Source organism: Antechinus flavipes, chromosome 6 (assembly GCF_016432865.1).
Source record: "Antechinus flavipes isolate AdamAnt ecotype Samford, QLD, Australia chromosome 6, AdamAnt_v2, whole genome shotgun sequence".
Lineage (NCBI taxonomy): Eukaryota > Metazoa > Chordata > Mammalia > Dasyuromorphia > Dasyuridae > Antechinus > Antechinus flavipes.
Genome location: NC_067403.1, coordinates 39,547,545 through 39,563,158, shown reverse-complemented (window position 1 = coordinate 39,563,158; position 15,614 = coordinate 39,547,545). Strand labels below are relative to the sequence as shown.

Genomic DNA, 15,614 nt, shown 5'->3' with positions numbered 1-15,614 from the left:
CCCCTGTAAATGTGTTGCCCTCTTGGGCAGATTTTCTTTTGTAGGGAAAAAAAAACCTATAGAGTTCCAAGAATACTCAGAGGAGAAATTTCCTAAGGGCAGATGTGCATGTAGGTGATATTGGACATGTGGGATGAAGATATTATTTTTAACTATCATTCCAAACTTTTTCTAAAACATTCCTGTTAACACAATTTATTATTAGTCAGGATTTGTTTAGTAAAAACTCAACATTCAGCTGCAAAACCTCATGCATTATGCTTCATTAATGCTGATTGGATTGGATTAAATTAAGTATTCACAAAGAATCATCAAGAAGCTGAAAGCAAAAAAACACAAACGTGTGTATATATAATTAATATATGTATATATGTCTGCACAATTTTATTTAATACTAATAGAGCGTGCAGCACCTATGATCACAGGGAGTGTGGAGAACCAGACAACCAATATCGGTGAAACCATTGAAGTTTCTTGCTCAGCTTCTGGAATCCCTCCTCCACAGATTACATGGTTTAAAGATAACGAAACTCTTGTTGAGGACTCAGGTGAGTAGTACTTTTTTTGTTTTACTTTTCTTATTGAATTTTCCCAGATGAGGTTATCAAAACTTTTTTCATTTTGTAATTTCTTTCTTTCTTCCTTTTTTAAAAAAATACAATTCATTTTTTTCTAGTGTGTACTGGACTAGCTCATTGAAATGCTCATTAGAATGCTCATTGACAGTAGTCAAAATCTGAACCTAAAAAACTGTAACTAATTTTTGTTCTTTGAGTGAAGAGATTAAAAATCAGGCACTAAACATCAACCTAAATAAGAATGATTATTTTACTTCAACCCTCAGGAATTGTATTAAAAGATGGAAACCAAAACCTAACAATTCGCCGGGTACGGAAAGAAGATGGAGGTCTCTACACCTGCCAAGCCTGTAATGTCCTTGGATGTGTGAAAGCGGAGACCCTCATCATGGTAGAAGGTCAGTGGGAAGTTGCTGGGGCTTTTTTCCTCCAATTTTTCTAGAATTAGATCCAATCTTATAATGTTCCTTAAGCCTATTCTCATTGGGGAAACAATATTAACCAGATCAACTGAAGATTTTCCTTCTTATTCTGGTATATTCTTTCATTTGTTGTATTAATGATAAACATAAATTCACTTTGGAAAGAGAAAGAAGTTCACTATCTTATGAGGATATCTGTAAAAAGAATACTTTATATTCATAAAGATGGTGTAGCTTAGAGAGATACAGGCTTTTTATGATTTCCACTGGGTTAAATCTTATTAAGATTGAATTATAGCTTAAAGATGCTAAATGAAATCCATACTTTCAGATACAGCCAACTTATACATTTTGACCATATGTATATTTCTAGGGAGTTTTAATTTATTTTGGGTGGAGGGAGTGATGGAAGAGAGTAAAAAAGATAGTGATAGTGACATCAAAAAAAAAAAGATTTATGAAGGAACTTAAAATATGCAAAACAGAAGGAAGTTCAAAAGGAAATATTGCAAGAAGAACCAATGTTGACATGACAGTGTTATACTGAATATATACTTTAAAAAACAGTTATAAGAGTATATAAATTGCATATGCAATTTTGGGGGGATCTTTGTATATGGGAATATTAATGGTTGTGCATTTTTTTTATAATTTTAAATAGTGCTGACATTTGTATAAGATAAGTACAGCTTTTTGGGATTTCAGATTAAGAAACACATTAATGTATCTCTTCATAACCCATTCAATCTATAAATAAAAAGTATTACATAAATATCAATATATCTATAAGGAATTATTCTGCAAGGACTTAGAGAATAGAGTAGTAACCAATAAATTGTTAACTGATTTTTTTGGATTTGTTTTAATTTTTGATTTAAAATATAGTTCTAGTTCTGTAGTTTTTAAATGAATAGCAACTTGCTTCATTAATGGTAATTTCCACTCTGAAAATTCTTACTCTTATGAAACTTCACATCTGTACCAAAAACCCAAACTGAAACGAAAAATAGGAGTCCCCATTAGTCTTTCAAAAATACTTTACTTTCTCATATAAGTAGCAAATATTTCAGTTAACATAAACCATACTCCAAAGTGTACAATAGCCATGTTGCCATTACCTATCAGTATTTGTTTTGTTAACTATTACTTGTTTATCTTTCAGTTATCTCCTTGCTGCCCTCAGCCATTTTCATAGCTTATGCCCCAGTTTATTTTCAGTCTATACTTAGCTGATAATAAAGGTAGTAATTGCTTCCTTATCACCCTCTTCTACTCTTAGATTGAAAGTTTCAACTAGCTCTTAAATTTTCCATTTCTTTAAGGTTTTTCATTTTATAGAGCAGTGGTCTCTAAAGTACCTACATAGGACATCCACATCAGTAAAACATTTTTGAGTAAAACATTATCATCCCTTAACACATATACTAGTCTATTTATAAATTATATGTTCACACAGAACTGTGCTAATAATTATGTAAGAAAACTTCCCACCAAAAAAAAAATAGAAATTCAAAAACAATGAGATAAAATGGAAATATTTTGTCCTAGAGTTAATAGGGAACTACTAGAGTTTATTAAATAGAAGACTGGTGTGATCAGACTAGTTCTTTAGGAAGGAAGGAAAGAAGGAAGGAAGGAAGGAAGGAAGGAAGGAAGGAAGGAAGGAAGGAAGGAAGGAAGGAAGGAAGGAAGGAAGGAAGGAAGGAAGGAAGGAAAAGAAGGAGAGAGAGGGAGAGAGGGAGGAAGGAAGGAAAGAAGAAAAGAAGGAAGGAAAGGGAGGGAAGGAAGGAAGGGAGGAAGGGAAGGGAGGGAAGAGGAGGAAGGGAGGAAGGGATTGGAAGGTTGTATCTTCCAATTGATTATTCACCCTTTGGGTGGTGGTGTGCATTATACCATTATGACAACCACTGTCCAACAGCACCCAGGTTTTACCTAGATTATCCTTTACCACCCTCTTTCAGCTCTTCCTCTTTTACTTCTAGAAGCTTTGGAATAAGGAAATACTTCCTAAGAATTAAAGCTATCCCCAAAGAGAATGGCCACCTAAGAAAGTGACAGTGTTTTCTCCTCAGGCAAAGACTTAGTCTACTTTTTGAACATATATTTGATATAAGTTAGACTAGACCTCTGGGATCTCTTCTATTTTTAAAGCTGTGTGAGTTCTGAATCCTTAAGGATAGTTAATGAGTTCCCAGTTGTTCTGATTTATTCATTCAGACTCCTACTCCCCCATCAGTGACTCCTTTCACTTACACCAGACCCTGATCCTAAAGGGTCTAAAAACTTTAAAAAATCACAAAAAATCAAAATACAGATAACAAAGTAAAACTGATTTATTTTTCCTTTACCCTAATTCAGTATCAGTCTTTTCAACATTTTCTATATTTAAATCTTTTGTGATATTTTATATTTATCTCTAATCACTGAATGGTTTCATTTCTGGATTCCTTATTACTGCCATTTTCCTTGCATAATCAGTGTTTTTTGCCATCTTTTCCATTTACATTTGTGGGGCTTTGTTAAAGTTAGCCAGTCTTGTAAACTGTCCCTCAGGAATTATTTGTTTTCTCTCTTGTTCAGCAACTCACCTTTATTAGCATTTAACTTTTAAAGTTTAAACACATCAAATAACTCAGGTCAATATGCATAGAGACATACATCAGTGACTTTTCAGCACTTTCTGACATATCCAATTGTTTTTTTTTTCCAGGTGCTCAGGAAAAGACAAACCTGGAGCTCATTATTCTGGTTGGCACAGCAGTAATTGCCATGTTCTTTTGGCTGCTTCTTGTCATCATCCTCCGGACCATTAAACGGGTAACAAAACCATTTTCCTTCTGTCCCATATACATTGGTTTTTCCTGACAAATGGAAACTGACTGGGGTTCTTTGTGTTGTTTCTTCCCATTGTTGTTGAATCAACAGGGACATTTTTCTTTCAATGCCTTGTCATTCTTGCCTAGTTTCCTAAGGACCTAGCCCCTAGGCTCTAATTGATAGAGGCCAATAGAGGGGAAATATGCTTACACTGTCTTCAGTTATTAAGACTCGAGCACTTAATTATGAGCCCTGTGGGAGCAGGAGGGCACTCTGGCACTACGGCGCTAGGAGTGCATTGTGATGGCTTTCAATCCCAGTGAATTTTTACTGGGAAATCAAGCATTGGGAATGTGACCACCCACAACTGCTACCACAACCCAACGCACACAATAAAACGTGGTGTATGTGACAGGAAAGAGTCATGTTTTCCAGGCCAACGGAGGGGAACTAAAGACTGGATACTTGTCCATCATCATGGATCCTGATGAGCTCCCCTTGGATGAGCACTGTGAGCGCCTTCCCTATGATGCTAGCAAGTGGGAATTCCCCAGAGACCGGCTGAAGTTAGGTGAGTTTCCATATAATATTAATTGGAGATAAAATTGATCAGATGGCATTCTCTAAGAATGAAGCTCAACAGAGGATCCATCTACATAGTGTCAGGAGAAGTCTGTCCAAAAGACAAGGAATATGAAAATCTGGGTTAGGGATATTTGTCCCTTTGGATTAATGGTCCAGAAGCATTTGCTAAATGCTTACTATGTTTTAGTCATTAAGTGCTAGGTATACAATGAAAAGCAAAAGCACGGTCCCTGCCCTCAAGGGACTTACAGTCTAATTGTGGGGACAACATTGAAATCAATGTAGAGACTAGACGGGAGGTTATTTCAGAAGGAAGGCGTCAGAGAGATAAGCTTTGTGCTTGAGGAAAGGACTCACTAGGAAGATGGGATTCGAAATGTCTTGAGAGAATCCAGGGAAGCTCTGAGGCAGAGTGAAGATGCAGAGTCTTCCAGATATGAGAGAGTCACCAGTAGATGGATTGTCATTAGTCTGAGAAACAAGCTCAGTGCAGCCAGATCTTAGGATGCATAGAAGGGAGTAAGTTGTAAAAAGGCTGGAAAGGTAGGAAAAGACTGTTCTGAAAGGTTTTAAGTGCCAAATATAGGATTTTATATTTGTTCCTGGAGATAACAGTTACTGTAGTTTGTTGATTAGGAAGGATCACATAGATTTGCAGTTTAAGAAAACCATGTTGACAGCTGAGTAGAGGAAAAATTCAAGTAGGGAGAGACCGGAGCTTAGGAGATCAATTATAATATTCCAAGGGAGAGAGATGAGGACCAAAATGGTGGTCATGGAAGTAGATGTGTATGAGAGACGTGAACAGAGAAATGACAGGATTTGGCTTGACTTGAGAACTTTATGGTGTAGGAATTTTTATTCATTAAGCCATGCTATATGAGAGTCAATTTTAAAAATTGGAGGTGAATAGGATGAGAAGAGAATACTTGTAGCAAGGATATGTTACCACCTTCAATCAATCAACTGATAACATTTCCTGAGTGCCTACTATGTGCCTGACACTCTGGTAAACATTGGGGATACAAATACTGAAAACAAAATAATCTCAGCTCTCAAGGAGCCAGCATTCAATTATCTGAACAACAATCATGTGAAAGAGGGACTGGATTTTTTTTCTGAAGCAGCAGAGACTTTAGGTTAATATCAGCTAAAATTTCCTAATGACCAGAACTGTCCGAAGTAGAATGAATTATTTTATTCGGTAATGACTCCTGCATTACCAAAGGTCTTTAAGCAGAAAGCAGATGACCAGTTTGTTAGAACTATTGGGAAGAGGTTTCTTTCTTTGACCAGATAGGAATCAGATTAGATCAAATCCTTTCCATCTCTAATTTCTGTAGTCTACTCCTTGAGTGATTTGACCCAAATCTGTATCACCTTTTGATTCTAGGTAAACCTCTTGGTCGTGGTGCCTTTGGCCAAGTAATGGAGGCTGACGCTTTTGGAATCGACAAGACAGCAACATGTAGAACAGTCGCTGTCAAAATGTTGAAAGGTAAGAATAGATTAATATTATGATACTTTCCACCATTTTCTTTGTCCATTCTATAAATTAGAAGACAAAGTGGGCAGCTAAGTTTCCTGCAGTGGAGAGCCACTAGTGCCACTTAGAGAAAATCATCTAGGGAAAATGTTGCAACATTCAAGTAAAGAAAGTAGCTGTTTTAGTTTCTCCTGATATATTATAACAATTTTTTTGTTTCATGTTTGTAGAGGGGGCAACACAAAGTGAGCATCGGGCCCTCATGTCTGAGCTGAAGATCCTCATTCATATTGGCCACCATCTCAATGTGGTCAATCTTCTTGGGGCTTGTACCAAGCCAGGAGGTAAGAAACTGCAGATGCTTCTGATGATGTTATTTTGAAATGTCCTCCCTCAGAAATCACATGTATAATAGAAACGGATGAGAAAATGAACTGTGGTATAATGGAAAAATTTGGGATCAGGAAACTGAGTTCAAATGCTAGATTTAAAATGACCTTGAACTGTGAGCCTCAGTTTCCTATCTGCAAAAGGGAAATAATATTATCTTTCCTACTTTCCCTCTAAGCTTGTTCTGAAGACTAAATGAAACAATTTAGGGTGAAGAATTTGGTAAATTACCAAATGTCATATAAAAATCTAGGCTTTCATTCATGTTTACCACCATAAAGTTATCTAGTAGGTGATGAACAGTTTATTTTTTGGAGAACCCATATCAATGAAATAATAAATTCTCAAAATGTTATTATTGTTGCTGTTAAAAAGACTAGTGGTGTTCAAATTTTTGGTGGCCTTGAGCTTTTTCTGGTTCTTAAGTCCAAAGCAAGTGTAGCCCCTGCCAAGGGAGAGACTAAATAAGATGTAAAAAATTCTCATAGAATATTGTAATTCTCTTATGAACTTATTACATTTTAGTACATATTATAGATATTTGCAGACACATCTTATTTTTCCCACCTGATTATATTTTCCATATTTCATTAACTATTCTTCTTTGAGATTCACAATCTAATACCACTTGCCCTAGTGTTCTTTGCATCTCTCAGAACACTACTTGACTTCCTTCCCCATCTTTTCTCATTATCCTCCCAGTTTTGAAATCAGACTTTGTCATTTTTCCTCTATGGACCCCCTCACCATCCCAATAACTTTCCCATCAAAGTACTCCTCCTTGGCTACCACTCCCCTTTGTACAAGTCTTGCCCATTCAGATTTAAGTTTCTTAAGGGCAGGGAATATCTCTATTTTTGATACTTATGTCCCTAGAAGTTAACATGGTATTTGGCACAAACTAAACACGTAATAAGTGTTTTTTTCATTAATTTATTTCCATCCTTTTTTTTCTTTTCCTGTTCTTCAGTATCCATATTCTTTCCTTTTCCAAATCTTCATAGTGTTCTTTACATCTACAACATCTTGTTCTTCTTTGCCTTTTGAATAACTGCTCATTTTAAAAATCCCAGTTCAAATACCACCTTCTCTAATCCCACTCTGATGACCATAGTCAGCAATGAACGGCCTTTTGGGATGCCCCATAACACTTTGTTCATACTTCTCTTACTACATTTTCCCCTTTTAAAATATATTTTGCCTTCTGCAGGACCACTCATGGTGATAGTAGAATATTGCAAGTTTGGAAACCTATCAACTTACTTACGGGGCAAAAGAGATGAATTTGTTGCCTACAAGGTATGCCATGTGCTCTTAATTGACAATAACTTGAAATAGAGAAACATAACCCAGTGATAAGTTTGACTTTTCCAATTGAAATTCCATGAGAAAATGATCAGAAACAGGAAATTCCTGTAGTTGGGCTCGAAACTCCTCCCATTCTTCCTGAGATGCTTTAGACTTTCCTTTTCACCTTTAGGAAAAATAATTCTCAAACTTTATTGGGGTGACCTCAACTTACTGACCCATTTTAGATGGGAAAGATGCTTGTGTTAGGAGTGACTAAGGAAAGGGAAGGTCAGCTCCAGATTATTATTCTTCTATCCCAGTCCTATTTAGCGTCTCAGGGGAGGGTGTCAATTCCTTTCCAAAGAGCTTTAGAATGTTGGGAAGTGTGACCAAAAAAGAATGGGAGATGACATGTCATTTCTTCCTTCAATTGAAAAAAGAAATGAGACTTTAGGGAATATCATTCGTTCTTACCAAAATTACCATTTGCCTACAAAGCATTATCCATCTCTTCTCCAGGAAATCAATTTTTTTTTGCATCTTGGACATCTTTTTTTAATGTGTATGAATGTGAATCATTTTGGGGAAACTCTGTCCTGCATGGTGATTTAAAATTTTCCTTTCCAGACCAAAAGTTCACGGTTCCGACAGGGAAAGGACAACTATGTGGGGGAAATCCCTGTGGACCCCAAACGCCGGTTAGACAGCATCACCAGTAGCCAGAGCTCGGCAAGTTCAGGGTTTGTGGAGGAGAAATCCCTCAGCGATGTGGAGGAGGAGGAAGGTAAACCAGTCATCTGCTCTATTTTACCTTTACTTATGTGCCTTTGGGGAAAGATAAAAGGAAAGTTAAGTCCAAAGGAGAGTCTCTAATTATAAACAGACCACTGGCCCTCTGGTGCACTCAGCCTCACTAAAACTGTGTATGTGGAAATAAATGAAGTTCTAAGAAGAGATGATCCCTTTTTTGTAGACGGTGGCAAAAATAGCCTTGTAGTTTCAATTCTGAACATGCCAGAATGGAAACCTGTGCCCCGGGAAGCAGACATGTTCATGACCTCTCTTTTAAACCAAGGAACTGGGTTAGTACTATGACTATTAAGAGAGTGAAGTTTCTGCCTCAATCTAGAGCTGCCCAAGTCCTACTATTATCTCAGATGGCCTGAGTCTATAGGTTATATGTACAAATTAGCAAATAATTCACATTTACTAAGAGACGGCATGGTAGGAGTGGATAAAAATCTGACATTGGGAGGTTAAGAAAACTGAAATTTAAAACCTGGGTCTGACACAGACTAGCCTTGTAATCTTTTCATGCCCTAGCTAATGCTCCAAGGTTATAAATTGAGAGAAAGTACCCATCTTCACTACTGAAGACAATTTCCACACTGGATACTCCTTATTCTGATAAAATCACAGTTTTCTGGAATTGCAAATGTCAAATTCATTGGGAAGATGCTCCTTTTTTATGTGGCTAGAGACATCTCACCTCTGAGAACTAGAGGGGAGTTCCAGGTTTGTTTTTTTTTATTCTAGTCAAAAACCTGGTATTTCTCAGGGGTATGGAGGAAAGGGTTTGCCTGGAAAGGAAGTGCTATGAGAAATAGTGATTAATGACTCATATCTGAATCCTTTCCCTCTAGGAAAAAAAGTACCAACATTCTAGGTTGGGAATTACCCCAGAGGGGAAGAAAAAAGAGGGGGGATAGTGCTCAGACTTTTACCTTGAATGTATAAAAAAAATCTTTAAAGTGCCATATAAATATTGGTCCTTGTTATTATACCTGCCCACACTTAATGGTATTCTTCATGGAGTTCTTTCTTTCTTTTTTCACAATTTAATATCTCTAGTAGAACCAAAGAAGAGGAAACAAATAATAGGAGATACACTATGGTATGGGGGAAAATACCTTTCAAGGGGTCAGGAGATTTGGGAAATCTCTGTCACCACAGGCAAAGCATTTTCACTTTCTGGACTTCAGTTTCCTCATCTGTAAAAGGAAGAGGTTGAATTAGGTGATTTCTGGGGCTCTCTCAGCAACAAAATTCTATAATTCTCTAAGATTCTAAGTTTAACAAACCTCTGAGAAAATATATTTTTATGGAGTGCCTTTGAAATATCTATAGGTAAGCGATATCATGTCCATTAATCAGTAAACATTTATTAAGTCCCTACTATGTGTCAGTCATTGTGTTCTGCACTGAGGACACAAAGGAGAAAAAAAGTGAAAGAGTTCTTGCCTTCAGGGAGCTTCCATTCCATAGGGAGAAATGAGTTCCATTTATACAAAGTTAAAGATGATTTAGGTGGGAAGTAAGCTAGCACCTAGGATAGGAAGAGGTTAGGATGATGAGAAGGTGAGGAAAGAGTGCATTCTAAGCATGGGAAACAGTCTGAAGGCATGAATATGGAGAAGAACCCTAAAAAGCCATTTTTCATTTGGACCCACTTGCAGTTAAGTAACAATAGAATTATCTGAAATCATCCTATGCTTGAAGCATAGGGATGCCAAATTATCCTTTCGAAGGAAAAGGCCCACTCTTAGATCTTCCCTGAAAGACTTTAGTTTTTAGTCTAAAAGTAAGAAAGAGAAAGTATACGCAATTGGGGTAGTTTTCCTTTTGTCCTTAGAAGTTTATCTTTTATTTTTTTTAGCCTTTATCCACAGAGGCTTAGGGAGAAAAAATTTAATAAACTTGGATGTTATTATTTTATTTTTAGACTTCTCAATATGATATTATTGTTTATCACTCTGGGCATAGGAACAACAGGGAAGTATCCAAAGCAATAAACTACCAAAAAAAAAAAAGTTATCCTCAAAGTCCCCATTCCTTTTTCCAATTTTACCTTTCACCTCTCTTGTAGCCCCCCAGAACATGAGAACATATTATTAACTCTACATTCTACCCCAAGGACACACGGAAGATATTGTAATTTGTTCTAAGTATTCCTACAGCTTTTAATTCTTTGAGTCTAATTTTCTGCACTAATAATCCGGGGGAAAGGAGTATTGTTCACTGACTATTCTCATCTTGTTCTTCCAAACAGCTGCTGAAGACCTGTGCAAGAACGCTCTAACTTTGGAGCATCTTATCTGTTACAGCTTCCAGGTGGCCAAGGGCATGGAGTTTTTGGCATCCCGCAAAGTAAGTAACTTTAAGGGAGTGTCAGGGCTAACTAGTGCCATAGCCAAAGCAGAAGTAACAGTGCTAGTAGGGGGAGTGGTGGTAGTAGTAATAGTGATGGTGATGGTGTACTGATGGGCTATATTCATCCTGCTGGTTGTTTCTTACAGAACAACAATATTCCATAACATTCATATACCACAATTTACCCAACCATTCTCCAATTGATGGGCATCCACTCAGTTTCCAGTTTCTAGCCTTTATGATTAGGGAACTTCCAATGAGGAAATTCTCCCTACCAATGCATATCAATTACTTATCTTACCATTTTAGGTCAGGGTTACTTAATCTGGAGTTCAAGGAGTTCTGTGGATGGATTGGGGATAGGGTGCATGAACTGGGATGGGAAAATAAATCACATCTTGATTTTTACTAACCTCCTAATATACTTTAGCACTTCCTTCAACTATTTAAAAACATTTTTTCTCTGAGGGGGCATAGAAGCTTCCTCCAATAGTCAAAGGGGCCCATAACCCTGAAAATGTTAAGGATCCCAGTCTCAGAGGACCTTCTGGGGGACTAAGGAGTTAAGTGGTATGTCCAGGGTCCCACGGTATGTGTTGAAGGCAGGATTTACACTAAATCATTCCTGATTTGAAGGCTAGCTCTATATCCACTATTTCTATATATTTACAACACTGAATAGAAATGAAGAGATGCCAAGTATTCTATTTATGGATTATAATTTATTCTTGAGTTTTAAGAATTCTGAAAGAAAAACTGAGTAAGGAAAGGGGCTTGACTTGGTATATTGTATTTCTCCTAGACATCAAGGACTTGTGGGGGAAGGGAGGGCTATTTTTACTTTATCTAGTCATCACCACCTTCCAAAAGCATTTATTTGTAGTATAATTAAAAGCCGGGTAGGACAAATTTAAGATGAGAGATTAGAAGAGCTAAAATTAGAAATCCAGGCTAAACAAAGACTGGAGTGAGAACGTGCCTGGCTACAAATATCCAAAAGCAGGAGAGCAATTAGTTGAAGCCATTCCTCTTGAAAAGACCTCAAAGAATGATTTAAAATTAAACAAAAGAAAAATTAATTGAATATTGACAGTCAGCAAGGTCTCTTTGACTACAATTGTTTCTCAGGGGAATAAGAAAATTTAAGAACGTTTTACTACCTTTTCCAACCAGAGTTTCATAAATTAAGAACAAAATTCCTAAACCAATTTATTTTTCTAAGTCTAAAGTAGTCCACAACCTTCTGATCCCATAGTTTCAGACACTTCCTGCTAGGCAGTCCGTGTTTTCTCCCTTCCTTGGAGACGAGACAGGAAACTGGGTGTCTTGTGGGGTCTCTCTGAAGAGGAATAAGTTCTTCCCTGAATGCCTTTGTTCTGGTGGAGGAATTGAAAGGTTTTGGATATTTTTTTTTGTGATTGTTGTTGTTATTGTTATTTTATTTTGTTTTGTTTTAAGATTGAAGAATCAAGTTATCTAGATGTCTTTTGACTATAAAAAGAGGCAAGGTTGACCTCTGTCAACCTTTCACTTGGCATCCATATACTACGTGAGCAGTGGGATAAATAAGAGCTGGCTGACAGACTCTATCCCTTAAAATTCTTTGTTTTGTTTAAATCTTTTAGGAAAGACAAAGTTTTTTCAGCAGGAACCTCCCCCCACCAAAAACAATCTTATTCTATAATAATTCAAAATGGTGAAATTGTTAGAGTGACAGTCTCTCTGATCTTGTTATCTATTTATACATATCTCCTGAAATCCTTTGCTATTTGTAAAAGTTTCTTGAGGTGTTACAACAATAATAATAATATATCAAATTTATATAGCCCTTGAAGGTTGGCAAGGTTTCTAAATTATGTTACCTGACACAACTCTCATGACAGCTATATGGGAGTAGCATTTCTCATGTACATTTTACATGTTGAGGATCTGAGAGACACTTAAATGACTTATCTATTAAAATCTATTCAATGTCTCATCTTTTTGGATTCCAATTCTAGGGCATATTCAATATGTCAATTATCTCTCACAGTCCTCAATCTTTCTTTGAAAAACAGAATTTTCCCTATTCCTATATTTCCCTTGTTATATTGAACAAAAACTCTTCAGACAGATAGCCTTGAATGGGAATTACAAAGATACTATGTTAACTTTAAGAACTTGTTTAAATCAATTAATCTCTTTTATTTTTATCTCCTTACTTGTAAAATGGATGAAATAATAGCAGCTATCAGACAATGAGGGAGGGACAGCTGGTGGGGCGATTTATAGTGCTGATGGAATGCTGGATCAGGACTTGAAAGAAAGAAAGAAAGAGAGAGGGAGAGAGAGAGAGAGAGAGAGAGAGAGAGAGAGAGAGAGAGAGAGAGAAGGAGAGAGAGAAAAAGAAAGAAAGAAAGAAAAAGAAAGAAAGAGAGAGAGAAAAGGAGAGAGAGAGAGAAAGAAAGAAAGAGAGACAAAACAGAGAAGAGAGAAGGGGAAAGAGGAAGAGAGAAAGAGAGAAAAAAGAAAGAAAAAAATTTAAGATATAGCCAACATGTTTTTTTTTTTGTTTTGTTTGTTTTTTTTTAGTATACTAGGGATTTATCTTTAAGACAAGTTACACTTAGCTTATTAGACTTGTCTTGAAGTGCAACACTTGAAAGGAAAGAAGCTGCTCGTAAAACACCCAGAGAGGTCCATTACAGCATCAACTGGTTGTGAAATAGAGAAGCTGAATGGTTGAGCCAACAAGGCTATGTGACATCTAATGCCTGTGCACTCATTCAGAAATAAATCCCACTCTGGCTACCTGGATTGAAACTGTTAGCTATATATAGCTTCGTGTCCAGAAAAGCCTCTAGCAGAGGGAAGGGGATGTGTGGATGTGACCAGAAACACATTCTTCACCGTGGCCAAAATTAATCTATTTATTTTGCACCATTGTCATCAAATAATTTGATTACCTAATCCCAAAGACTTGGAGTGGTTATTTAATAAGCAGGTGTGTGACTAGGCTCAGCTTATAAACTCCCTCTCTCTCCTTTTTTAATGTTGATAAAAACCACTAACACCTCCCTTGGTAACCAGTCCCTTTTCTGATGTGAGACGTGAGAAGTGTGCTTCTCCTCCGCCTCCAAAAAAGTCCCAGAGTCTATTTGGCTTTGGCCCATGAGGTCCCGGCAGATGTAAAAGAGATCAGCTGTGGCAGAGACAAGACCTAACACACATACACACACATGCTTTCTTCTCATTGCAGTGTATCCACCGGGACTTAGCAGCTCGAAACATCCTCTTGGCAGACAAAAACGTGGTCAAAATCTGTGACTTTGGCTTAGCCCGGGACATTTACAAAGACCCAGATTATGTCAGGAAAGGAGATGTAAGATTTAAGACATCTACTATTGCTTTGGAGGGTGGGGAAGTGTGATTTTAGAAACAATATGAGATCTTTTTGATTTTCTTCAATGATTTCTATTTATTCTTCTAAAATTTATAGGCTCGATTGCCTTTGAAATGGATGGCTCCAGAAACCATTTTTGATAGAGTCTACACAATTCAGAGTGACGTGTGGTCCTTTGGAATTTTGCTCTGGGAAATATTTTCCTTAGGTAAGTCACATCATTTTAAGCCAGCTGGACAGAAGCCAAGGGGACCAGTGTGTGTCTTCTCCCAGTGTCACCATTTTTACGCTTCATTGGTTTAGGCTCCATTTCATGCTTGAATGGTAATCATAGAAGTGCAAACATGAATGATAATAACAGCTACTATAATAAAAAGAATGACAAGAATAATTTAAATATATATGGAAATGACAGCATTTTACATACATTATCTTTAGGTACAATAGAAAGAACATTGATTTTGGAATCAGAGAATCTGGATTTAAATCTCTGCCACTTACTACTTCTTTGACCTAAGTCAAGTCCTTCAAGGTCTCAACCTTAGCTTGCTCATCTGTAAGATGAAGTTTTAGACTAGATGAATTGTAGGATTGTTTTCAAGCACTAAGTCCAATCATTTGCCTCAGTTCCCTCAATTGTAAAATGGGGATTAAAAAAACACTTTCTCAGACTTGTTGTGAGGATCCAATTATATAATATTTGTGAAGTGCTTAGTACAACACCTAGAATGAAGTAAATGATTAGTAAGTGCCTGTTTTCATCTTTTCTATAATCCTTTATAATAAAAATAATTTCAATTTTTTTTTAGATTTAGATTTAAAATTTTAAGACTTACAAAGCACTAACCTCACAATAACTCTGGGAGAAAGGTAGTACAAATATAAGGGAATAAAGGGAGCTTCAGACAGATACAGATAAGAAATATTAAGACTTGTAAGTAAATTCAAGTCTTCAAAGCAAATACTGTTCCCTTTACAACACAGCCCTTCACTGTAGTAGGATGGGTGAGTAGTGGAAAATAGAGAGATTTCATTTACTTTTTCCATTCCAGGCGCCTCCCCTTATCCTGGGGTAAAAATCGATGAGGACTTTTGCAGAAGATTGAAAGAAGGAACCCGAATGAGGGCCCCTGAGTATACTACCCCTGAAATGTAAGACTTCCTCAAAGACTTCCACCACAGCGCTCATTTCCATCTCTTTTGATAAGTGCAATGGGCTCCCTTGGGAGGTGGTGAGTTCTTCCCCATTGGAGGTCTTTAAGCAGAGGCAGAATGTCGAGTATGTTGTAGGGGATTCTTTATGAAGTATGGCTTGAATCAGAAGACTCTCAAATTCCATTATTCTGTCAGACCCCATTCCTTCATCCCTGCTCCTTCCGTGACTTTCAGTAGCATGGGTTGTTCGGCCAGTTTGTGCTACTTTTCACAATGCATTTTCGGTGTCTATAGCTTCTCAGTCCTTCTAACATGTCTCATGACTCTTTGGGTTCTCCGTGGTGCTTCTTACAATTTCT

The 15,614-nt window shown here is 37.0% G+C and overlaps 1 protein-coding gene across 1 annotated transcript in view; it reads left to right on the top strand.

The window, feature by feature from the left end:
* Window positions 1–15,614, top strand: part of KDR (kinase insert domain receptor) — a 45,823-nt gene that overhangs the window by 20,101 nt on the left and 10,108 nt on the right. Inside the window, exons 14-25 of the mRNA XM_051964132.1 lie at window positions 402–548; window positions 845–976; window positions 3,711–3,817; window positions 4,253–4,388; window positions 5,796–5,900; window positions 6,119–6,232; window positions 7,489–7,577; window positions 8,196–8,352; window positions 10,618–10,715; window positions 13,957–14,079; window positions 14,197–14,308; window positions 15,153–15,252. Coding sequence (XP_051820092.1) covers window positions 402–548; window positions 845–976; window positions 3,711–3,817; window positions 4,253–4,388; window positions 5,796–5,900; window positions 6,119–6,232; window positions 7,489–7,577; window positions 8,196–8,352; window positions 10,618–10,715; window positions 13,957–14,079; window positions 14,197–14,308; window positions 15,153–15,252 — 1,420 coding nt within the window. The remainder of the gene's footprint in view (window positions 1–401; window positions 549–844; window positions 977–3,710; window positions 3,818–4,252; window positions 4,389–5,795; window positions 5,901–6,118; window positions 6,233–7,488; window positions 7,578–8,195; window positions 8,353–10,617; window positions 10,716–13,956; window positions 14,080–14,196; window positions 14,309–15,152; window positions 15,253–15,614) is intronic.